Source organism: Glycine soja, chromosome 6 (genome assembly GCF_004193775.1).
Source record: "Glycine soja cultivar W05 chromosome 6, ASM419377v2, whole genome shotgun sequence".
NCBI classification, from domain to species: domain Eukaryota; kingdom Viridiplantae; phylum Streptophyta; class Magnoliopsida; order Fabales; family Fabaceae; genus Glycine; species Glycine soja.
The window spans coordinates 14,395,735-14,421,222 of record NC_041007.1 but is presented as its reverse complement, the minus strand read 5'-3'; the positions used below and the strand labels follow the sequence as shown (position 1 = coordinate 14,421,222).

The 25,488-nt window shown below is 32.9% G+C and overlaps 3 protein-coding genes across 3 annotated transcripts; all 3 read left to right on the top strand.

Moving 5' to 3' along the window:
- The first annotated feature begins 1,361 nt into the window (after positions 1 to 1,361).
- LOC114416233 (ribonuclease J-like) lies at positions 1,362 to 10,635 on the top strand. The gene is made up of 17 exons (XM_028381104.1): positions 1,362 to 1,560; positions 1,738 to 1,981; positions 2,533 to 2,656; positions 3,355 to 3,411; positions 3,626 to 3,817; positions 3,905 to 3,982; positions 4,551 to 4,733; positions 4,824 to 4,904; positions 5,447 to 5,512; positions 5,611 to 5,703; positions 6,422 to 6,547; positions 6,966 to 7,079; positions 7,254 to 7,349; positions 7,419 to 7,516; positions 7,601 to 8,001; positions 8,704 to 9,221; positions 10,078 to 10,635. Exons 1-17 carry the CDS (start codon positions 1,467 to 1,469, stop codon positions 10,165 to 10,167), a joined length of 2,655 nt encoding a protein of 884 aa, XP_028236905.1. The 5' UTR covers positions 1,362 to 1,466; the 3' UTR covers positions 10,168 to 10,635.
- Positions 10,636 to 16,012: 5,377 nt separating this feature from the next.
- Positions 16,013 to 19,592, top strand: LOC114416225 (proteasome subunit beta type-5). Its single transcript, XM_028381097.1, has 8 exons — positions 16,013 to 16,150; positions 16,267 to 16,398; positions 16,592 to 16,721; positions 16,861 to 16,967; positions 18,299 to 18,433; positions 18,513 to 18,616; positions 18,697 to 18,797; positions 19,213 to 19,592. Exons 2-8 carry the CDS (start codon positions 16,285 to 16,287, stop codon positions 19,338 to 19,340), a joined length of 819 nt encoding a protein of 272 aa, XP_028236898.1. The 5' UTR covers positions 16,013 to 16,150; positions 16,267 to 16,284; the 3' UTR covers positions 19,341 to 19,592.
- A 3,660-nt stretch (positions 19,593 to 23,252) lies between these two features.
- Positions 23,253 to 24,470, top strand: LOC114416220 (calcium-binding protein CML38-like). Its single transcript, XM_028381090.1, has one exon. It carries the CDS (start codon positions 23,824 to 23,826, stop codon positions 24,256 to 24,258), a length of 435 nt encoding a protein of 144 aa, XP_028236891.1. The 5' UTR covers positions 23,253 to 23,823; the 3' UTR covers positions 24,259 to 24,470.
- The last annotated feature ends 1,018 nt before the right edge of the window (positions 24,471 to 25,488 follow it).

Below are 25,488 nucleotides of genomic sequence, written 5' to 3'. Positions count from 1 at the left end.
TTTCCTATATAACTAATGAATTAAAGGAAACATATTTATCTAACTTTATCGAACAATTTGTTACAATCTCATATTAATTCATTATTCAGTAATATATTAAAAATGTTTATTTAATTATCTTTGTTCAACCATTATAAAACTACAACCTTAAATTAGTAATTTTAATAGTTCAATTATTTATTTAATTTACAAGATATTACTGTAACAAAGTGTGTTACAAAGAGTAAGGTCGCTTTTAAATGTGTTATGTTAAAATTAAATTATTAAATTTAGTTTGATTATTGAAATAATTAGTTAGGTTATCATATTCTGTTATTTAGAATGATTATTTATTATATAAGATGATAATTAATTTTTTTAATTATATAATTTATCCTTTAATTATAATTAAACTTTTATTGAATCCCTTAATTATTAAAAAGTTTAATTGTATCTTTTATTTTTTTTAACCATGGTATTGATATAAAGTTATTTCCATAAAAAGAGTTACAACTTTTCGTTGGGAGACCTTAAGCGTACACACGATGATATTTATCTTTCAACACACTTTATTTCATACTCATCTTTTAATTATTTAAAACACTATAATTACGCTCTTTTTGTAAACTCCATTAGCTTTATTGAGGAAAGTTTTATAAATAAATATTTTTACATGGACTAACAGGGTTGTATGGACAATCGATGTAAAATTGTCCTTTTACTTCAAATGTAAAAATATTTATTTTCATTGGTCAAGGGTTTTAACAAAGATGTCGTTTTTACATAGACTGTATTGACAATTATGGTAAAAATGTCATTTTCATCGATCAAACTATTAGAACTAACCAAAATGGTGGGATTTTAGTGTTTTTAATAAGAGTAAAAATATCCAAATTCATCCCGTGTGTTGCGATAACAAATTTATTCCTAAAAGATAAAAAATACATATTTTGTCCCATGTGTAAAAAATACAACAGATTAGTTCAACCCTTAAATTTGTTAAACCTTTTTGTCATTTAATTTTAAAATTTAATGACCAATTTAACAATAAGTTACATTTTCTAATAATTAATTTGACATTAAATTATAAAATTTTGAGGATTAATTTGTCATTAAATTATGTGCAGAAGTATTTTGTCGCACTTTTTATATATTCAAAACTTAAATTTAAATTTTTTATGTTTGAGAAATCAATTTATCAATATTTGACAAGTGTACTATAGAACATTTAGTGCGTTACTGAAAAAACATTGGTGTTTATTGATGCAAGCAAAGAATGGGGAGAACTGGAGAATGGGATTTTGGCTTTTTACACACACCACACGTGTGCGAGGCACGTTCCGTAATAGAGAACTCGATAAGAAAGATATTTCACGAAACGAATGAACAAAACTCCATTTCCCGCTATGCTTCTGCTTCTTGGTGGAGCTCCTTCCAACTTGTAAAACCCTTCAAACTGCAAAGGGTTTTCGCTTTTCCGAGTCGGAATGTCCGCTCTCACATCTCTCTCACTCTCTCTTCGCACACTCTCCCTCCGTCCCAAACCAACCACACTTTCCGCTTCACTCTCTGCAATCCCAGGTGAACACCCAATCCAATTCCTTCCCATTTTCACATTTACATTTATCGCATTTCACTTTTTTTTTTATCAGTTTTTATTAGCGGGGAATTCCAAGCCGCGACCTCTTCCCCTTCACCACTAGACCAACCTTATATCTCCTCGCATTACTCATATTTGGTATCTGTCTGCATACACAGGAAGTAGCGATGGATCTAAAACCAAGGTACCTCCCCGCAAAAGAAGAACGGGCAGAATAGAAGGCCCTAGAAAAAGCATGGAAGATTCCGTTCAACGAAAGATGGAGCAGTTTTACGAAGGCTCCGATGGGCCTCCGCTTCGCATTCTCCCCATTGGCGGTTTGGGAGAAATTGGGATGAATTGCATGCTCGTCGGGAACAATGACCGCTATATCCTTATTGATGCCGGTGTCATGTTTCCAGAGTAAACCCCTAATCTTATATAAACTGACGGAAAAATGCTAGCAACACAGTCTCTAACAAACTCTTTTAAAAAATGCTACTACTGTTGTTTGAAATCACAAATTTTGGTGAATTTCGTTCCTTTTTTAATGGTCAGATCTTTTTTGAAAAAAATTGTTTTTATTTATCTTTTGTTTGCAAAGTTTAAGCTCTTTTGTCAATTATACCCTTATTTTCATTTTAAAACGGAACTTTACTTAATTTTCACAAATGCATTAATTTTACTCTCAAGTAGAAATGCAAAAAAAAGGATAAAATAGGATATTCCATATCTATTTTTATTAGAACCAAGAAAATTTATTGCATTTCTTAGTTTCTACGTAGACAAATAAAAAGGAATGGAAGGAGTAATAATTTTCTATCTCCATTTTGTAGTTTTCAATAAATTTTAACAAATAGTAAATTGTGTGTTAGTAAGAATGTGTTGCTAGCACTCTTCATAACCTGATTGTTCGGATTAGCGTATTCTGGCGTTTTTGATATGCGAATTTTGATACAATTTATTTCATTCAGTTATGACGAGCTTGGAGTTCAAAAGATTATACCTGATACCACATTTATAAGAAAGTGGAGCCACAAGATTGAAGCACTTATCATAACGCATGGTCATGAAGATCATATCGGTGCGTTGCCTTGGGTAATGCTTCCTTCTCCATGAGACTTCTGGTTTGACTTGTTATTCACAACTCAAAGCATCAGAATTTTGTCTAAGGGAGAGACTTTTGTTTGAACTGTGGTTCTTAATAGAATTAATACAAATAGTTTTTTACAGAATTGTAGGCTTGGCAAGTCACTAGGATGTTTGTCTTCAAGTTTGTGTTATGTGATTTCAGACTCCATAGACAACCAAACATCACTTTGTAGCATATCTTTTTTTTTTTTCTCGTGTTTTCTCCTCTCTTGCTACTCTAGGAGTATTCTTACTAAGAGCTTCCTATATCACATTCTAGATGTTGAGGGGAATAGAGAAATGTGAGAACATGTCAATGAATCTGAGTGTATGGAATAAGCAGGAGCAAATATTTCTGTTAGGATTCATAAATACAAGAATAATTGCAAGAACATACAGTTACCCTAATTAACATAGTTACAGGAATATGGTTTGCCCTGTTTATGACATTACTATAATTACATATTTTAACACTAGATTTCAAAGATGATGTTTTGTCAAGATATACTTAGTTGTTTTTACACCATTTTTTTTTATGTTTATAGGTATGCATTACTGTATTAGTATTATTACTGTCAAGAGATTCTAATTGATTATTATTCATAACTATGGGCATTGTTCTTTCTTTTTATCTATTCTTAACCTAGCTTATATTGGTTTGTCAGGTCATTCCGGCATTGGATTCCAATACACCAATTTTTGCATCTTCCTTTACAATGGAGGTATCTGGCTAGAAAATTTATTTATATAAATGCAACTTGCTAGTTTGTTTATTGTTGTGTGGATTGACAACATTGATCCATAGGAAGTGATAAAAGTAATTGTAATTGATATCTATTATTACTAAACATTTGCTACACAATTTGGTCATCAAATATCTGGTCTTTGCTTGTTTATTGTTTCGTCCAGAGAAGGTAACTTTTTTCATTTTAACAGCTTATAAAAAAACGTTTGAAGGAACATGGTATTTTTGTTCCATCTAGACTCAAAGTATTTAGAACAAGGAAGAAGTTTGTGGCTGGGCCATTTGAGATAGAACCCATCAGGGTGACCCATTCTATTCCTGATTGTTGTGGACTAGTTCTTCGCTGTTCTGATGGTACTATTCTTCACACTGGGGACTGGAAGGTCAGAATTTTACTTTGTTTCTCAGAGCATTGTCCCTCCCTTTCATTTACCTTGAATCTCCTGTTTCTGAAGAAGTTTATTCAATAGATTGATGAGACACCACTTGATGGGAAAGTTTTTGATCGTGAAGCTTTAGAGGAACTCTCTAAAGAAGGAGTAACATTGGTAAGTCACCTGGATATTTGGTACTCGTTCTTGGTTTTAAATAATTTACCTTGATCTTATTCCTTGGATTTAACATTAGGGGTTTGAAGACCAAGAGGGTTTAATAGGCTAGTAATTAACAGTTCCCTTGAGGTCTGTGTATACTAACTATTTAGGTTTGTGGCGTTCCCAGAGTGGTTCCTAGATAGCAGCTCCTATTAAGCTTAATATGCCTTTCATGGCCAGTGCTGGTAGAACTGCTCAAAGGATAGCATGTTTCCACTTTTTCAACTTTTCAATTTGTATTTCTTTGGTAATAGACTTTTTAAATCTGGAATATCTACTATGGTTAGGGACTTAAGGGATATTCTTTTCAACAAGCTTCTTTCCCCTGCTTCTCAGTATTGTTAGAAAGAGTTTTTCCATTGCTTTTGTTCTTTTCTGCTGAATTTTCCTATTACGTCTGTTTATATGTAATATGATCAAACAGTTTTCATCTTCTTTTAGATCAAATATGTATCTTTTTCCTCCTTTTCTTAAATATTGACAAAATATAGAAACAATCATTCTAACGGACATTACTTTTCAGATGATGAGTGATTCAACAAATGTACTCTCACCTGGTAGGACAATTAGTGAATCTGTTGTGGCAGATGCATTGTTGAGACATATTTCAGCATCTAAAGGAAGGGTTATTACGACCCAGTTTGCGTCAAATCTACATCGGCTTGGTAGCGTGAAAGCTGCTGCTGATTTAACTGGCAGAAAGTTGGTAATGTTCTCCCTGTCTAGCATAAACGCAATTGGGAATGATCTTATTTAGAATGACAAAAATGTTAAGAGACTTTAACTGTTATATCAGGTATTTGTTGGCATGTCTTTAAGGACTTATTTAGATGCAGCTTGGAAGGATGGAAAGGCTCCAATTGATCCATCCACTCTGGTAATTACTGTTTGGACTTTACTGCAGAATTCTGCCAAATTTGTAAGAGATTGATTGCTGGACCATAGAAAAGTCTTGTGCTGATCAGCATGTTTTATTAACTAGGTTTACCAGAAAGTCAGTGCAAGTAGGCAAATCTCCGGTTATGATTTTTGCCTATTTATTTTAAGAGGTTGGACAAATCTAATACTAATCAGCTTGGTTTATTAATTTGGTTGTTTGAGGAAATTAATTTCAAGAAGATAAATCACCACTTATGAATTTGGCCTATTAGTTTTAACTTAGGGAGCCATTCTGTCACCTTGCCTCAATTGGTTTTGAGTTTTGACTACACTGACTTTGAGAAGTTCCACACGGTCATTTAAATACAATATTCATGTTTTGTCTCTGATGAACTACTTGGCCCTCCTTCCTTTATCAGTGAATCTAATTCATTTTCATGCTATTGGGATAATTACTTCTCTTTAACCTAATATTTATAACAGCTTTTGTGAGTCTCATGTCTCTTGCCCTGCATTTTGTTATTTCTAATTATATATAAGGTGAAAGCAGAGGATATTGATGCTTATGCTCCAAAGGATCTGCTAATTGTAACAACAGGTTCTCAAGTAAGTTATTTCAAGATCCTTAAAGGGTGTCTAATTTCATGAATTATGAACATTGGACAGGCTTAAGACACATGACAATATATGTGCTATTGTGTCAGGCAGAACCACGTGCTGCCTTGAACCTCGCATCTTATGGAAGTAGTCATGCTTTCAAACTAGCCAAGGAAGATGTTGTTTTGTATTCAGCTAAGGTATGACAAAATACTGTCTTAGTTATTTGTTTTTTTACCTTATCTAAAGGCCGAGATGTGTAGTATAGTCAAATGAACCTGTTGCTGTGAATTGATTTCAGTGTTTGAAACTTACAATATTGCCCAAATATAAGTCCAACTATACTATATGGTAGTGAATGCTATACTTTAAAGGGACAACATGAGAGAAAGGTGGGGGTAGCAGAAATGAGAGTGTTAAGATAGATGTGTAGCACCAAATGAGGAAAAGATAATAGAAATTTGGTTAAGGTGGTTTGAACATGTACAAAGAAGGCCACAAGAGGCACCAATCAGAAGAATAGATTGCATGAATTTTTGTCTTGTGAAAAGGAGAAAGGGGAAACCAACAAGGACGTTAGAAGAATTCGTCAAGGGAGATTACATGCTAAATAATATTCCTAAAGTTTTGGTTTTTAACCATGCTAAATGATGTTGTGTTATCCATGTAACCAACCTCACCTAGTGGGATAAGACTTTGTTGTTGTTGTTTGAAACTTACAATATACTATTTTTACTCTCAATCCATTTTAGTAACAAACTAACAGTGTTGGACTTTTCGGCATGAACTTTCTCTTGTGTCAGTATCTGGTTTTTTATTTTATTTTTTTCTGTAAGAATACCATTTCTTTTTTTTTTTTTATCGTCAAACCAGTTTGTGTTGTATAATTTGTTCTGTGATTCTAAATTAAAATGCTAGGTTATCCCTGGTAATGAGTCTCGTGTAATGAAAATGCTAAACCGCATATCGGAGATTGGATCAACAATTGTTATGGGAAAAAATGAAGGTTTGCACACATCTGGTCATGCATATCGTGGAGAATTGGTAAATTTTTTATTGCATGCCTATGCGTCTTTGTTCTTTTTATTCATTGTATTGGTGCTTTTTTTTTATCATCTTTGTCTAGTCAATATTTTTGCAAGGTATATAAAAATTACCAAATCATTATTACTACTCTACTAATCAAGGAGAGTTTAAAAAACATTTTGAAAGAAACTGGACCTGGTTAGATCTTAATTTCACCTTCCAAACTCTTCAATATTCTTGTTATATCTTTTATTCCTGGTTAGTTATCCAGATTGCTAGATTTTACAAATCACATGAATTAACTGGCCTTGTCAAACTTGTTTTGTTTTGATGCCTTTTCAGTTTACTCATTCATGTAATGAGTCTTTTAATATGATTTCCATATATGTTTTATTGTCTGATATGATAAGAGTAAAGGAAATATATATTTTTGCAGGAAGAAATACTTAGAATAGTGAAGCCACAACATTTTCTTCCCATCCATGGAGAACTTTTGTTCCTGAAGGAACATGAATTACTTGGAAAATCAACTGGGATTCGGCACACTGCTGTGAGTCATTTCTTCTGTATCAGATTTTTCGATGTAATACAGAAGAGACTAGTGGCCTATTTTTTTTTTTTTTTTTGGATTGACATATTAGTGACCTATAACAATGAGATTTATATTAATTTATCATATGACTTGTTACATAACATGAAGAAATTGATGAGCTTTATGCACCAGGTTATTAAGAATGGAGAGATGCTTGGTGTTTCACATTTGAGAAATAGAAGAGTCCTTTCTAATGGTTTCATTTCCCTTGGAAAAGAGAATTTACAGGTAGACAGCTCTCTGTATTCTGTTGCCCTCTTTCAGAAATTATTTAATATTTTTTTCCTTTTCATGCAGTTGAAATATAGTGATGGTGATAGAGCATTTGGTACATCTAGTGATCTCTTCATTGATGAAAGATTGAGAATTGCATTAGATGGCATCATTGTCATTAGGTAGATCTTTCGAGTTGTAAAGTAAGTTAAAAAGAAGTATGTCATTGTCATGTTTAGTGACATCTTAATATTTATGTTTTTCAGCATGGAAATATTTCGCCCTAAAATTTTAGATGGTTCAGCTGAAAACACCTTGAAAGGGAAGATAAGGATTACCACGAGATGCTTATGGCTTGACAAAGGGAAGCTGATGGATGCACTCTACAAAGCAGCCCGTGCAGCTCTTTCAAGCTGCCCTGTAAAGAGTCCACTGGCTCACATCGAAAGAATTGTGTCTGAGGTATTGAGGAAGATGGTGAGGAAGTACAGTGGTAAACGGCCTGAAGTTATTGCCATTGCCATAGAAAAACCTGCGGCCATTCTTGCTGATGAGATAAACACAAAATTGTCTGGCAAATCCCATGTGGGTCTTGGAATGTCAACATTAAGTAAAGCAGTGGATGGACATGGGAAGGGAAATCAGTCCACTGGACTGCAGGTTAAAGGTAACATCAATGAACATTTGAGGAATATATATAGAACTGTGAAGATATGGTTGGTTTGCTTTTATGCTTGTATTTTCATTTTGTCAGATATGCGACATCAAGCATATGTTTGCATGACTTTTGAATCCACTTTCTTACTGAGTTGAAGGATTTGTCTTGATCTCCCTCTAGATGACTGTTGATTGGATGGCTAGGGGAGCATGGCAACATCTAGTCAAGACTCAGTATTCTTGTGGCTCACCTCTTTATAACTGTCATGCGACACTCAAGTTCTTGCATTCAACTTGTTTATTGTTTGTGAAACTTAAGGAAGCTGTATATATATATATATATATCAAGCTAATTATGAATTTCACTCTATCAGTTTCCTTCTCAAAACAATCCAATATTGAAGGTCAAATGCATAAGCAAATGGCAATATGAATGTTTTAGATTGTACTTGTTCTTAAATGGATAAGAGACTGTAAATTTCTTTACTAATTAGATGCTTTTGTTGTTTATAAATTTTAGTAAAATGACATCAGAATGCAATGCATGGTTAATATACTCTATATTTGGCTTCACGCATGCATGCTTGATGCTTGTGCATTTGCAACACTCGACATGGAGATATTTGACTTTTAACATATATTTCTTCTGGTGTAATATTTTTATGCTTTTGTCTCACATTTATTCTTACACATGTTCTATTATGTTGTACAGATGATAGTATTGATAATGCAAGTGGAGCTGAGGGTGATTTATCTGAGGAAGACAACACTGCAAGTGGGCCTGAGGGTTATTTATCTGAGGAAGACAACACTGCAAGTGGAGCCGAGGGTGATTTATCTGAGTCAGAGGATTCAGATGAATTTTGGAAACCATTCATTACATCATTACCAGTTGAGAAGTCAATCAGTGCTGACAATGGTTATGTTTCACCAAAGGAGCAAAAATCCAATTTGAAGAAAGATGATTCTGAAGACATTGATGAAGCCAAGTCAGAAGAAACATCTAATTCTGAAGCCAAGTCTTCAAAATCAGTTAAGAGAAATAAATGGAAAACTGAGGAAGTTAAGAAGCTAATTGGTATGCGTGAGGAACTAAGTGAAAGATTTCAAGTTGTGAAGGGAAGGATGGCCCTCTGGGAAGAGATTTCTCAAAAATTGTTGGCTGATGGGATCTGCAGAAGTCCTGGACAGTGCAAATCTCTGTGGACATCTTTGGTAGTCAAATATGAGGTTTGTTTCTTATTTTTATCCACTTGATGTTAATATTATAAAGAAAAATGAGTCATTTAAAAAAACCATCCAGAATTGGTGGACTGCTTTTTATGATTAATGGTCACTGGTCAGTATGGTATAGGGTATAAATGGGATGAAAAATCATGCGTTTAATGCTGATTCATGAAATTTTCACCCACTTACCAAAATGACCTTAAGCCTCAATTCATGTGAAAAAGGAACTTAATTTCTTATTCTGATTGCCAGTTTTTTGTTAATAATTTGCATGACATTTTCTTTAATCTGTTTACAATACTTTCCCTGAATGCCTAGATAACTTAAAAAAATTCACATCATATGCACCAATCTACTTTGCATTTGTGTGTGGGCTACAACAGTGATGGACCTGCTTTTCTTGTGTAAGTTACGAAAAATCTCTTACAATTTTTTTATCTTATGAGGTTTCCTTACACACTTTTTGTTGTCAGACTAGTGTTTTCCGGCCAAGTGAGGCTGGCTAACCTTCCTACAAGGGCTTGATACATCTAGGATGAAGATTTCATTATAAATTCATTTCTCTTGTGAATTGTGATAGTAAATATCAATTATAGGTCGACATACCCTTTTATCGTTGCTGGCAAACTTTTTTACCCATTTTTTGTTTCAATGAATACCTCAGACCATCTCCATGTTAACTACATTCATTAACATGGAGATAGTAAATTCATACTGTGAATGAAGCCATTTAGAAGGGGTCATATTCAGCTTTAGTACAAGTGAACAGTACAGTTTTGTGCACTGAACAAAATGATAATAAATACAATTATGGGATAGTTACTATATCAACAAATAACTTATTTTGTATTTTAAGCAGGGGATCAAGAATGAGGATAGGAAGAAAAGTTGGCCATACATAGAGGACATGGAAAGGATAATGTCTGATAAAGAAGCCCCTGCAAAATGATTGGAAATATGGTGGACACTGGACAGGATAAGAAATATTTTGGAGAACCATCTACATTAAAATTGTTGATAAGTTTGAGTGTGGTGACCGGGAAGATAATCCATGACTTGCATGACATTGAAGATCCCTAGTGTTTTTTAGGGCTGAGGGATAGACAGCATAAAGGGGTTGGCTTTCATACTGGCACGGGAATGTCTGAGTTTATGGGACGATTTATTCTCCACCTCCAATGCCTGTCCCCGTTTTTTTATTACATGTGTCATAATTTATAATATTTGTTGGTGGCACATATTGGGTGCCCTAAGCAACCATGGAAATGTCTACCTCTTTTTCAGACATTGAACACTGAAAAGAAAGTTTTCATACTTTTACTTGCGAGTGCCAACTTAAATTCCCAGTGTGTTTGAATGTGCATTTGGAGCTCCAAATTTTTTAGAATGAGTCAAATATGATTTTTGTATTGACCAATATGTTTGGATGTGGGCTTGAAACACGATTCTGAATTTTGGACTCAAGTTTCATTGAAGCATTTGAAGTAGCTTCTCCATCACTTTGAGAACGAGTCATGAAATATGTGCCAAGTATATTCCTATTTAATGTTGATATTGTCTTCATGACTAACAAAGATAAAACACATTTTGGTAATTATATACCCAAAATCAATTTTTATTGCAAGTTTCCAAACAATTGTGTGACAAAAATCATGTTACTACAAGATACTTCCATTTGCTTAAAATCAATTATGTAAAATGTAACATTTTTTATTATCAACTTTTTGATGACTCTTACATAATGGCATTTCATGCGATGACACTTAACTCAACATTATGATGGTCAAAATCCTTCGTAAGAATTCATATTCCTTTTCGAAACTTTGAAAATCAGTAGTTATGTTTACTTCTAGGATCAATGACTGATTCAACAAGTCAACATGATATTTTTTAGTGTATTTTGTTCTCACTTACACGATTTTTGAAAAACTTCACGATTTTTGAAAAACTTACTAAAAAGTTACTCATTCCATAACTATTCTAAGTTAAACATGCTTGGCTGTGGAGATTTTATGTGATAGGCTATCAATACCTGCACAATTTCTAAATTCCTCTTATTCTGGTATGATTCGATCGGGATGTTGCATAAAATCATGTTGATTCAAAATCAATTTTACAAACACCTATCTAAACACAAACTTCATGTTGGAAAATTGATTGAGTCTAAAATAATTTTAGATAAAAAAAAAAATTTAATGTTTAGTTTCACGTTGTGAATAATCTAAAATTGGTTCTAGGTCCAAAATTAATTTTAAGTTGAAGTAATTTTGATTATATTTTGTGTTAGATCAAAAGTTATATATTGAATTTTACTCATTACTTATTTTTATAATAAAAACATTCAAACATAAATCATATCACTTCAAAATTAATTTTGATTTGCAAAACTCTAACTCAATTATATATTAAAACTCGAACTCAACATCAATAAGTAGGTATATTGGAACAACCTCACATCAGTTTATTCATGTGCTCCATAAAAAATGTGAGCTAGATACTTGTTTTTTTAAAATGAAACATAATTATATCATTTCATTCATTACTAGTGAAATAATACAAGAAGGGATATACTTAAAAACATGAGTTAACATAAAATCTTGAAGCCCTTGCTAGGTTATGAGTTATTAGATTTGCTTGCCTCTTTTCAAAACTCATCCTTGAGTTTGGGGAATTAGAAAGAATTGCTCTACATCTATGAAGAATGGCATGGAATTCCGTAGAGCCCTTCTTGTTGTTGACCATGTTATCTACTACCAGTTTGCAATCAAGTTCAAAAATCACATTTTGCATACCAAGATGGTGAGTCCAGTTTATGGCTTGGTGAAGTGCCCAAGCCTCTGCTTCTCTAGGTGTTGGAACTCCAGTAGTTGTGGCAGTAAATGCTTTGAGGAAATTGCCCTTTTCATCTCTTAAACACAAGCCAGCTCCAAACTGTTTGACATCTTCAAATATGGCTGCATCTACATTACATTCGACTTGATTTCTCGATGGTGGGGACCATGTAGTGAGCATGGTTGTTTCTGGACTTGATTGTTGCTGATGGTTGATGGTGTTGGAGTTCTTCCATTGATTCACGAACTGCATGGTTAGTGAAAGAGCAACGTTTGGCTGTGATGACTTCTCCCAAAGCTGTGTTTCGGCAATTCCAAATACACCAAAGAACAACTACTATTTTTTCTTTTGTATCATTCTGAGAATTCTGCAAAAGTGAAAATATTAGTGATATGAAACTCTTAGCCTTGTCTAGTTATTGTTTGATTTTGCTCCATAAGTTTGCTTGCAGCCATAAGTGCTTTGCAAAATCACAGGAAATGAATGCATGATATTCATTCTCAATGTTGGACTCGCAAGTGACACATTCCGGGGAGCAATGGTAGGGAGACAACCTCTCAACATTCTCCAAAGGAAATGCCTTATCTTGGGTGGGAGTGGGAGTGGGAGTTTCCAAATAGTACTAAGCAATCACCTTCACGCTTCAAGTGACTAGTGTCTAGCATATTTTCCATAACATTGTTACAAGAACTCCTTACCGTATATATTCACCATTTTGAGAGAACTTCCAAATGAGCTGATCATGATCCATCGTGTTTAATTAGGAGTGAGATTGCTTAAATTTTTTCTGCATCACTTGAATGGTGAAATGGAATAAAATGAAAGGAAAAAAAATAGAATGAAATAAATTATCATTATTTGAATGTTAAAGGTATAATGAAATAAAAATAATAATCTAATACAATCTATTATATCCCATGTTTTTAAAATTGAATTGGTCATTAAACTGATAAAGATACTAGTTTAAGGTTTAATAGTTCAACTGTAGTTGAACTGGGACCGAATGAGTAATAATTAAATTATATTTTTTAAATTTTTAATAAAATAAATACATAATTGTAAATAAAAATAATATAATCTTTATAACTTTAAAAATTAAACATTCCTTAAAAATATCATCACCCTCCACATATAAAATGACAAATTATACATAAAATTAAATATACCATAATATTTCATTTCAACAACACAAGTATTTTTTTATTAATATACAAAATAAAATATCTGCAATCTATCAACAAGTACAAAATAATATGATTAATAAAAATAAATAAAATGTACCTGTTTCAAAATTAATTTAATATTGATCTTGAATTTTTTTAGTTTAGAGATGATAATTGTGCAACGAAAGAAATAAATATAATTGTAATTGGATATCCCATATCAGCTTTATCATTTTCATAAAAAAAATCATCCCTCATCTCATTTATCTTTCTAATCTCTCATTTATATTAATTAAAATAACAGTAAAACAATATAAATATACTTTTTTATTACCTCTAATGAGTAATGTGTTCATTATATTCTCATTTATTATAGTATTTAATACAATGTATTAAAATTTTAAAATATTTTATTTAATAGTTTTTAATTTCTTAATAAAATTTTAATTAAACTATGCATATCACACACACAACAATGTTAGTTATGTGTATGTCAATAGTCAATTTGTTTTAACTTTTCAATTTTATATTTAATGTCTCTTCTTTTCATGAAATAGTTTCAGCATGACTATAGGATGAATTCTACCGTACGAAAGTGAAATAACTTTAATACGGTGCGAAAGAAACCTTCACCGTTTGATTCTTTTTAATTTTTATTTGATGGTTCAACTTTTTATTTTATTTTTTTCTTTTCTTTTCTCTCTTTTTATGATTATCTTTCCTTAATTGCCCCCTTTCTTCTACTTTCCTCTTCTTTGTTCCCTAAATCAGATCTTCTTCCCATCTCTTTTTATTTGTCACCATCGTGCACCACTATCTCTCTACCGCAAGCAACCACACCATGTTAGTGCCACCACCTCTCTCCACTATAAAATCGCCACGATGAAGGCCTTCGCCTCTTTTTCATCACCTCCTTTCCTAGGCAATGGACCACGTCATTGTCGACCTTCGTCGGTTGATTACTTTCGTCAGAACAAAGGAATACATTTAGATCTATTTCACAACACCTTATTGGGTTCGATTAAAACAAATCTGAATGGATTCCTTGGTTCTGCACGTTTAACGACTACCTCGTTGATCTTAGGCATGACCTTAACGATGATGGCATTGGTGCCAACCTAGATGATGATGCGACAGTTGGCATCAGAGATGCAGAGCATGAAGAGGAAGGGATAAAGGCTCCCGTTTGTTATTTAAAAAAATTGATTTGGATCTGTTTCTTGAATTTGGGTTGCATTTTTCTTATTTGTTGTATGTTTTGGCTTAGGGTAGTACCGTTTTTTCTTCAAATTCAAGAAAAGTGGGTTGCGTTCTTTGACCACAATTATTGCTTGCTCTTTGAAATTGATATATATATCTATCTTTCTGCAAATTTTGTTTGGGGTTTCGTAGGATTTGATTGGGAAGGAGGAAAGGGGATGAAGGGTGTTTGTTTGTGCGTGGAAAGAAAAAGTGACCCATTCCCTTGTCCCCAACCAAGATCCCTTTTGTGCTCTGCCTCTCCAGCGTTGATGTCACATTAGCGTTTAGGTCAACACCAGTATCGTAATTGTCAAGGTTGTGGGGTTTTGTGCATGGAAGTAGTAGAAATGTTGTTGACAACGCCTTCAATATTGCCGCGACAATGACGAAGGAAGTTTCGAGGACATATGGGAGAAAGAAAAAGGAAACAAAAATTTGACCCTCCATTGTGTTGATGTTGTTGAGTGGTGTTTGGTGTTGTTTGTTAACTATTTTTTTTTTTTGGTGTTGAAGAAACCCGGCTGCAACAGGTGATTTTAGAGGTGTCATCAGTGTTATTTTGTAGTTTTCCATGAAAGAAAAGAGACAAAATAGGGTTAAATTGGGAAATACAAAAGATAACAAAGAATATAAAAAATAAAAATAATCTCAACCATTAATTTAAAAACTAATAGATCTAACAACTTAAAAAATCTTTCGCACATCGTGCAAAAGTTGTTTCGGTTTCGTAAGGTAGAATTCGTTTGACTATAGATTCAAGTGTAGAGTACATTGTACACACAACACGCAACACAACATTGCTGCACAACAGGACAAGGGTCAAGGCACATTGTACACAACATGCAACACTGATGCGCAAGGGTCAAGTCAAGTTTGGTTTCCTATGTGAGTAAAGCAAGCATTTTTTTTGAAACCGATGAACCATTAGTTTAGTCTGATTTTCATGGTTTATTCCGATTTAGTGGTCCTTAGTTTGGTTTCATAACTTCCTAGTTATAGGGGTCACTCGGACCGGATGCCACGTCGGTTCCCAATTGAACCGACTCATTCAATTTGATTTTAAAAACCTTTATTATATCTCAGTCTATTACTTCTCCCAAATTTTCTTCCGTCTAGTTTAGAATAAGGAGAATGAGATGAAATTTATAATTTTTTGTTTGATTATAAACATAGTTTTTTACTCTTGACCTAAAACTCATTTTTCCTTCACATACTATCTCCTCTTTCTTGCATTGCCGACCAATTTTCTCTTGACAAGGTAAACCCTCTTTTCCAATTCTGGTCTGGTTGATATATAACAGCCATGATAATTTTTTTAGTTATTGCAGTAAATTCTTGTTCGTTTGTTTTGCACTATAAAATCAAAGGGAAGGAAATAATCAAAAATATTTTTATCAAAACAAATTTATATCAAAAAACAAAAGTAAAAAGTAAAAATATTAAAATTATAATTATATAAAAATATCAAACCAAATGCTTCAGCAAGGGAAAAAAAGGTTAAAAAAACAAATGGGCCGCCAAGATGTACTATACATTGGCCGAGCCGGCCCAAATGGAGTCCTGCCTTTTTCTCCAAGCCGACGCATTCTGAAATTAAAAAAAAAAAAAAAACAGTGCCTCTTTCTACTTTTCCCTCATTGCTTCTAACTCAACGATTGAGATCTCACACTGCAATTCCTTCTTCTCCCAGAATCGGTGCGTCACATTCTTAAAACTTTGCGATTCTTTTTCTCTTCAATTTCTCTGCATTTTTGTTTATCTATTTATTTACTTTTGGGTCTAAGGTTTAAGGTTTTTTTTTTTTCATTTAGGTCACTAAATCCGCAATCATGAAGCTCGATACCACCGGTCTCGAATCGTTTCCCACACTGCTTGCGCCTCAAAACGACGTCGTTGGAGAACTCTCCGCCGCTCCATCCTTCGACCTTCCGAATTCCAACGATGTGAGTACCCTCAAGTTTTGAATTTCACGATTTCTGAAACTGTTCGAACGAAAATCAGAAGAAAAAAAATTGGGTTGAAATTGGTTTCTCAAATTGCGGGGGGGATGGGAATAAAAAGCTAGGGTTTTGTTAGAGAAGGGTTGAAGATTTATCATGGTTTTAACTGAAGTGCTGTGTGTGTTTGTGGTGATAGTTCGATGGGTTTGTGAAAGAAGCTATTCAGATGGTGAAGCCCGCGAAGGGTACTACGACTCTTGCTTTTATATTTAAGGAGGGTGTTATGGTAGCTGCTGATTCTCGAGCTAGCATGGGAGGATATATATGTGAGTGTTTGTTAATTTTAACTTTAATTTCACTATTCTTTGTTCCTTTGGTGAATGCTGAGTTTTTATGTTACTTGTTACTTTTATCTATTTGTGGTTGTGTCTTTGTTCTTGAATTTTGAGTGTTGGCTGTCTCCAGCATCGCAGTCTGTGAAGAAGATTATTGAAATTAATCCGTATATGCTTGGGACAATGGCTGGAGGTGCTGCTGATTGTCAGTTTTGGCACAGGAATCTTGGGATCAAGGTAATCTATGCAACCTTGAACCTTGTATATTGCATGGTTGCTTTTGTCTGTTCTGTTATCTTTAGGTCAGTCTCCTGCAAAATTTCTGCCCTAGTTTCCCACACCTTGTCATTCCTTGGTTATTTCCTTGCAATTATTGTTATTGGTGTCGTTATTGTTGTTATAATTGAGTAGAGTAGATTGAAGTACATTTATACACATTGCCTGAAAAATATTTGTCCACCGGCAGCATCTTAGCCTGTGTATTTTGGAAGCAAGTAAGGAGTGAAAGAAATTGAATGGAATGGAAATTGAATTATGGGAGGGTAGTCTCGTGTCCTGTTGGGAATGCCATGTAAATGGCGGGAATGAAAATGATAAGGAAAATAATTATGTTTTGATTGGGAACAACGAAAATAGCTGGGAAGAAAATTCTGATAATTAAAATTCAGATATAACCTTTTATTTAAGATGAATTTGTTTAGAAGGATGGTTATGCAATTCAGATATAATCTTTTCCCCATGTAATTCAGATTTACTTATAGAGAACAATTGTGTAGCTTCCAAACATTTTCCAATTTTGATTTCTTTCATATTCTACTCAGTAGTCTGAGCTGAGTGTGGTCTAATATGGCCTTTCTCCTCAAATTTTCATTTACTAATTACTTGTATATAATTAGTATTAGTATTCCTTCTACCTACCTATATGAAATTAAATTTTGTTTCTAATTTATAATGCATGTGCTTGACCATCATGTTTAAATATGTTTTGCAAACCTCAAGGGAGGCACTTTATTTTATTCTTGTATTCTTATATCAGTATATGCACATCAGTGTTGATGCTTCCATTGTTTTTCCTTTGAAAACATCTATACTAGATAATAGACTGGTGCTAGGAATGTTACTTAATTGGCATTTATTGTTGGATAGGTTTGTTGTGAATGTACTAGTTCATGTTGACATCCAGTGATCCACTCCACTTTTGGCTGAACTGATATTCAATTATGATTGATCTCTTTGCATATCTAAATGATATATTGTTTGCTGTTGTTGGCCTGATGAGGACTAAATAATACATTGTTTGTGTATCTTCATTCTTCAAGCCCTTCGCCATTCTGTCATTTTTATTCTATCTGGTATAAACCCTCCAGATTATAGACAGTCTTTACTCATTATTAACCGTCACTCGACTAACAGGACTAGGTGTAACATAGAAGATCTAAATGACTGGTTTAATCAACTTAAATTTTTTTTTGTATCTTTTGGCTTTTGTTTTTCAAGATATGTTTTCTGCCTTTTATGTTTTATGAAGTTACACATGGGTTCTCTGATTTGGTCCGCATTATTTGTAGTGTCGTTTGCACGAGTTGGCAAATAAAAGGAGAATTTCAGTGACAGGAGCCTCAAAGCTACTTGCCAATATTTTATACTCTTATCGTGGAATGGGGTTATCTGTTGGTACCATGATTGCTGGATGGGATGAGACGGTAATTCACAAGACAAATTATTGAGCAACTTTTTCTCAGCTAGTCCAATTGTTACTTACAGCATTTATCTCTTTTTTAGGGTCCTGGTCTATATTATGTTGATAGTGAAGGAGGAAGACTTAAAGGCACTAGATTCTCTGTTGGATCTGGTTCACCATATGCTTATGGTGTATTGGACAGCGGGTTAGTTAAACTTCCTATTTAACTATCACCTATAACTCTTCTGCCAAATTTTGTTGACATTTTCCTTGTTGTACATCTAGGTACCGATATGACCTGTCAGTTGAGGAAGCTGCTGAACTTGCTCGACGAGCAATTTATCACGCAACATTTCGTGATGGGGCCAGTGGTGGAGTTGCTAGCGGTACTCTTTCTTTCTCCCCCACTATATCTACATACTAACTTCTATCTGTTTATGACATTTTGTTGCTATCCTCTCTCTGACCAGCAATAAATTAGTATTTACACAAATTCATGATAACTTAATTGACAAGTCTCATAAGGTAACACTTGCACTTCTGCTGGAGCACAATTGTTCATGATCACCAAAAAATATGTTGTGCATTTTACTATGCCCATTTAAATGGATAATTGAAAATAATTCATGGTTTCTAACTAGGTAGGATGAAATATTTATATAGTAATATTATTATTGTTGTTATCACTTATCACTGACTGGGTGTTTCAGCAGCTATTTTAGATGCATAATTTATAGCTATAAACTTGTAATTCACGAAATCACTGTGTTTCACTAACTTGGAGATTTTTATGACTTTTAGTTTACTATGTGGGTCCAAATGGATGGAAGAAATTGTCCGGTGATGATGTTGGGGAACTTCATTACCATTACTACCCAGTTACCCCAAGCACCGTGGAACAAGAAATGGTTGAGGCAACTGGAGCTTGATGAAGCAACTCGTGGATATTTTCAGTTTCCTTTGCTTGCTAGCTTATTTTGAACCGATGAAACTGATTACTTTATAATTGAAAATTGACATTAGTTTGATAAATACAAGTGCTGTCCTATCCTGTTGTGTTTTTTATCAAGCCATATTTATCATTAAAAATGATAGATTAGAGCTCATGTATAATGTGCAGTGATTTAAATGGGTAAAGCAGGTCAGAAGTGTGTTGCTAATGTAATTCATCTTGCGATTAATGGTTTTCGTGGCAACTTCTGAAAGTTGTACAAGAAACTTACCAAGGAGAATTGTGGTTCAATGTCTTCGATTAATTGTAGTAGTTAATAAGCATAGTTTACGTCATGGTTTTATTAGTTTATCTTTCGACAAAATGAAACTTAACTAATCGTTGAACTTGATTTTTTTTTGTTGAAGGGACATAGAATATTATTAATACTTAATGAAAGGAAAATAGCACAAGATGTGCCTCACTATTACAAGTACAGCCCTATTATCCCATATAAAATAAAAACCAAAATTTTGATACAGAACATGCTACGCATGCAATGCCTTCCCAAATCTTACAAATCCCAAGCTAATTATCTCCACCCAATAGCAAGTAGCAACCATGTAACCCAAAAGTATTGCTAGGATAAATACTGCCCTGTGCAACTAAGCAAGACTCAAAACAGTTACACTTTCACTTTCACGTCATATTTTCACTAAAATCGCATGCCCAGCTACTGTCGTCCACGCCGATGTTCTGCATAGTTTCTGCACAATCTCTGCACTTTTTTCATTTGATAACATGAATAGTGAATTGGGACAACTAGATTTCTCTATCAGATAGACGATGATAGTAAATCATTGTTTCTTTCATTAATTTGATTTATGTGGAGTGAAGCCTCAATTTGTACAAGCGATTTTGTATTTGAAATAGTTACACGAAGTTGAATATAATTTTGGTTTTTATATTGAGAAAATGATGTCATGTACCATAGTTATTGAGTTGAAGCAAAATTTTGTATTAGATTAAAGAGTTTTACGGTTAATTTACCTTTAGAATAAAAATGTTTATATAAAATTATACCATTCTAAAATTAAATTAACTTAAAATTAATATCACATGATATTAATTTTATTTAATATTATTTTTGCAAATTCATACACATACACCTGAGGTATCATTTAATGACGTTTTACGTCTTTCGGTAATATTGAGACATTTTCGGTACTTAAAAAAAATGAAATTTTGCTCACCTCATTTTTTAATTAAAATATTTTATTTTTAACTTTTTAAAAAATATACGATTTTAGTAGCCATAGCACATGTCAATGTTGTTAATAGAGTATTTAATCAACATTGAAAATTAGTCACATGGACAAAAATTGTAAAGATTTTAAAAATGGAAATGAAATGTCTTACCTAAAAAAGAGATTAACTTATATGTATAATTTATATGTATTTATGTGTAAAACAATTTTATACCGTCATTTAATTATAAATTACCGTTTGAATTATTTAGTTAATTATTTTAAAAGTTAAGAAATTTATCATACATGTTGAATTGTGATTAAATGACTGTAAAAAATTTTCTGATTAAAAAAAATGAGAAACTAACATTACGAATTTAAGAAAATTACATTTTTAGCCTACTATATATTTGAAATTACATAACTTCGTTTATTAGACTCCTTTTCTTATACGTCTAGAAGGTTGATATTCATTTCAAATATGTAAACCAAGACATGTTAGATAGATATTCTTTAACATCAACATATAATTACAAAGACAGATCTTTTGGAGTTCACAAATTAGTCACCATACCAAGTTTTTATGGGACCAGTTGAATAAGCCCGTTTGATATGGTTTTAAAATAAGTGAATTGTCAATAATACATTCTTTTTTTTCAATATTATTTCTTTATTAGCTGAAATAATTAATAAATAAAATTATGAATGAAAGTTATTAAATAAGATGTGTCACCTGCAATTTTTTTATTTCCAATAAATTAATGTTCAAAAGAACATATGAGAGTGGGTTGCTAATATTTTTCTTAAAATAATGATATAATTTATCAAACTTAAATTTATTTCTCTTCTCTCTTTATTTATGTCTCAATTAACATTTAGGTTATGTGGATAATTTTTTTGTAATAAGTAATAACACATCATTGGGAAATATGGGTGGTAGTCATCATATATTTATATTAATATCAAACGAAAGTCAAAGAATATGTTAAAATATCTTCTAAATAATAAAAAAATACTTAGAAAAACTGATTTAGTTGTACCACAAGTAGAACCATTAAATTAACATATTGGTTCTTTAATTTAGTTAAATAATTATTTTTCCAACAGATGACTATCCTATTATATTATAACTTAAGGTGTACATGACTTCTCTGATGTCCCTTTTCCAGTTGTTCCCGTGCTGTCTCTTAAAAATCACACAATTTTAAATTAATTACAAAATTAAATATTAATAAAATTAAATATTAATACAAATTAAGTGGACAACCCCGAAGCTAAAAAAAGGACAAGAGAGAAACCAATTTCATATATCACATCCTTAAAAGGGAGAAGAGAAGCAAATGTGTCTCCATTAATGAAACAGCATCATGTTCGCAGTTTGGATAACAAATATGTTAGGGTGAATTATAGAACTGAAAAGTCTGACATTGAAGTTTACAAGACAAATAGTAATTGTCTTTTCTTATTAAAAAAAAAACAAATAATTGCCTTTTCAGTAGAAGAAACCACATTTAGTGTGCAAAACTAACTAAAAACGTACATTTCATTTAATTAACAACAATCTCCATACAATGGAAAGTGAAACGAAGTTGAATAAGAGACTCCGCGTTCAAACCAATAATGCTAGGGATGAGCATCCAAATCCCAAGGTTAAAATTTCAACATTAAAGAATTTTTTTTTAACGACAAATGTTAGAGTGATAGTTTTTATAAGAAATATCAGTTACGAGATTTGAACTCACAACTTCTTTCTCTTTTCTTTTTTCTTTATCTTTTTTCAATCGGACGAATCTTATATTTCCTTCACCATTGAAGAAGTTAACTCAGGCATATCCAGCAATCATTTTCCAAGGTGGATTGTGAGAAATTTCATGATGAACAAGTGCCAAGAGATGGTGATGGAGGACCAAAAAAATATGGCTATTCCATCTGTAACGTGCTAGCAAGGTTGCTCCATCTTTTCAACTAAACGATTTAATGGGAAAGAACTAACTAGCGTAAAGATTAGAATTGACGTAGAAACATTATGGGGAATCATATCAATTTAATAAATAACTCTAAAGTCTAAACACTACTATTTGACAAGGCATTGTTTGATAATGATGGAGAATAGTAGAATATAAGGACGTGCTATCCAACGCAGTACTCAATTGTTTTTTTTTTTCCACACAAATCGCGTTTTGTTTTATTCATTCAACGGTCAGAATGCTCACAGTGCTTAAGAACGATGATATGATTAATAAATAACAAGAGAAGTTAATTTTAATTGTACAACATAGTACCCTCAACATATAATATGATTATTTATGTATTATTATAATAATCTACGATTGTTGTGGCAATATAATATATAATATGTTAAAAAATTTACATGTTAGTACGGAGAACGGACACGTGTTGAACTCTTATTGTCCGCAGTGTCAACAGTGTTGCCACGTTGCTCTCACCAATGCGGAAGCAGTTTACCGTTAATTAATCGTGGCTTCCGCGTTTATGTATCCATTTTCAATTGCAATTTGTCAATTTGGTCCACCTATGATATCGTGCCACGTACCTAATTATTGTCTTTTGAAAATTGGAACACTCTAGGCAACTTCCTAGGTATCTTAATCTTAGTAGTATTTATATTCTACACGACCTCCACACGCCCCTTAAACCGCCTTCACCCAATTTATATAAAGACCCACTCGCAAAATCTCATGTTTCATACCATAGCCCAAAACCACAACATATAGTACAACTCAAATTTCCATTTTCATACAAAGTTACAATTTGTTACTTACACTACTACACTTTAGTTGTTCCAACACAAGTGTTTGTGGCAACAACTTTGATTTGAGGTTCTACTTTTTTTTTGTGTAATCAAGAATATTTAAGGTTTTTATTTGATATTCGTCGAGTCAGTCCATTTTTTGTTTTTTGAGTAAAGTGATATCCTCTGCTTCTTGATTCTTAACTCCAAACTTTAGACGCTCCACCGTGTTTTTTTGTTACCTATACTACACCCTTTAAGTGTTTGTAGCAAGGACTTTTGTGTGAGGTTTGTCATAATCAAGAGATATCTAATCCTTCTATTTGATACTCAATTACTCTTCTGGTCAGCCTATTTTGAGGTAAAGTGATATCTTTAATCGCAATTCCGTTCCTAAGCTTAAGAATCGAATCTCAGATTTTAGTTAGGAACTCAAGTGTCAAATCACTTGTATCAAGGACTTCTAGTTGATTTGAGGTTCGATGCACTATAACATGGGGAAGCAAGTTGGCTTTGAGGATGTTCTAAGATACTTTGACGAAGATGGTGATGGAAAGGTTTCGCCTTCAGAGCTGAAGCACGGGCTCGGAATGATGGGTGGTGAGCTTCCAATGAAGGAAGCTGAGATGGCAATTGCGGCATTGGATTCTGATGGAGATGGGTTGCTGAGTTTGGAGGATTTCATTGCTCTCATGGAAGCTGGGGGAGAGGAGCAGAAGTTGAATGACTTGAAGGTAGCTTTTGAGATGTATGACACTGAAAGGTGTGGGTTTATAACCCCTAAGAGCTTGAAAAAGATGCTTAAGAAGATGGGTGAGTCCAAATCCATTGATGAGTGCAAATCTATGATCAAACAGTTTGATTTGAATGGGGATGGTGTCCTAAGCTTTGAAGAATTCAGAATTATGATGCAGTGAGGCATGTATATATAAATGTTGATTCTGTATAGTGTGTATTTGAAATTTGATTGATTTGTTTGCACATCCTATGTATAACACTATAACTCCTGATAGTACTATTTTAGCAGCTTCTCGATAGTGATCAAAATAACTATCGGATTTTGCCCCAACTGTGCTATTTCAATAATTATTCAAGTTTTCCTAATGAGAGTTGTGTTATTATAGTTTGATGGTGGTCTATTTTCTTTTAAGAAAACAGTCACTTAATAAGGTTCTCAGTACTAAATAAGGAGAGTAAAATGTTTTGAGTTTTTGGAGATAAATGCTTCCAACAATTACCAATGATATTCTTGTCAATATTAAGGTTAAGGTTAATTTCCAAATATGTCGGTTAAATTCTGATATAGGAATAAGTACTGCATTTCAACCTTGTGTATTTGCCAAAATAATGTATAGCTCATGCATTAATTTTTCCGTACCTGTAGTAAATATTCCAAAATTATTGACAACAAATATTGAGGATAAAATCTAATAGTGAAAAGTATCAATAGATATTGAATGAATGAATATCCTGTGCTTTATTGATTCAGGCTTGCTAGGTATGGGGAAAATTCATCTTTACCAGAAAAGGCACAAAAAAATCTCAATGTGCAACTTGATTTGTGATTTTTCAAAACAGTATTAAAAAAGAATTGGCCGTTACCCACTTAGAGTCACATTTGGAACCGAATTAATTCGGCTGCCTTTCTATTTGTTGTCAGTTTAGAGTGTGTGATTGTCGGTTCCAACATTTGTAATATTTTGGAACTAAATGAGATGGGTCGGTTCTTGATTTGCGTTGTCCGAGATTACAAAGCTCTATCAAATAATTTGGAAGTTGCTGTTCACACACCTTTGCACCGCTCGCTTATTGTTTTGTTTTTCTTACAGAACTATCCCTTTCGAAACGTATTTTTCTATAAAGGTTTTCCATAATATATTAATTATATTAAGAAAAATAATTTCTTTCATGCTTATCAAACTCAAAAGTTAAACTCTAAACAGATTTAGTATAGATTTGATATACTTTTAGAGTTTATCACTAAGTTAAAAAATCAGTAAGTTAAAAAAAAAAAACCAAAAACATAAATTATTTTATATGCATTTAGGATTTAACATACCTCTACATTTAATGTTTTATTCCTTAGTCGAAAAACCTTCACCTCTAATAACATCATAAAAATATTTTCATTATTATTATATCATCAA

Bases quoted from the DNA above. Each gene is read 5' to 3' on its own strand.
- LOC114416225 (XM_028381097.1), top strand. From the start codon at position 16,285: ATGAAGCTCGATACCACCGGTCTCGAATCGTTTCCCACACTGCTTGCG. The intron at 16,722-16,860 runs GTGAGTGTTTGT...GGCTGTCTCCAG, and splicing joins TAGCATGGGAGGATATATAT to CATCGCAGTCTGTGAAGAAG. The intron at 18,798-19,212 runs GTACTCTTTCTT...TATGACTTTTAG, and splicing joins CAGTGGTGGAGTTGCTAGCG to TTTACTATGTGGGTCCAAAT.
- LOC114416233 (XM_028381104.1), top strand. From the start codon at position 1,467: ATGTCCGCTCTCACATCTCTCTCACTCTCTCTTCGCACACTCTCCCTC. The intron at 3,983-4,550 runs GTAAGTCACCTG...ATTACTTTTCAG, and splicing joins CTAAAGAAGGAGTAACATTG to ATGATGAGTGATTCAACAAA. The intron at 5,513-5,610 runs GTAAGTTATTTC...CTATTGTGTCAG, and splicing joins TTGTAACAACAGGTTCTCAA to GCAGAACCACGTGCTGCCTT.
- LOC114416220 (XM_028381090.1), top strand. From the start codon at position 23,824: ATGCACTATAACATGGGGAAGCAAGTTGGCTTTGAGGATGTTCTAAGA.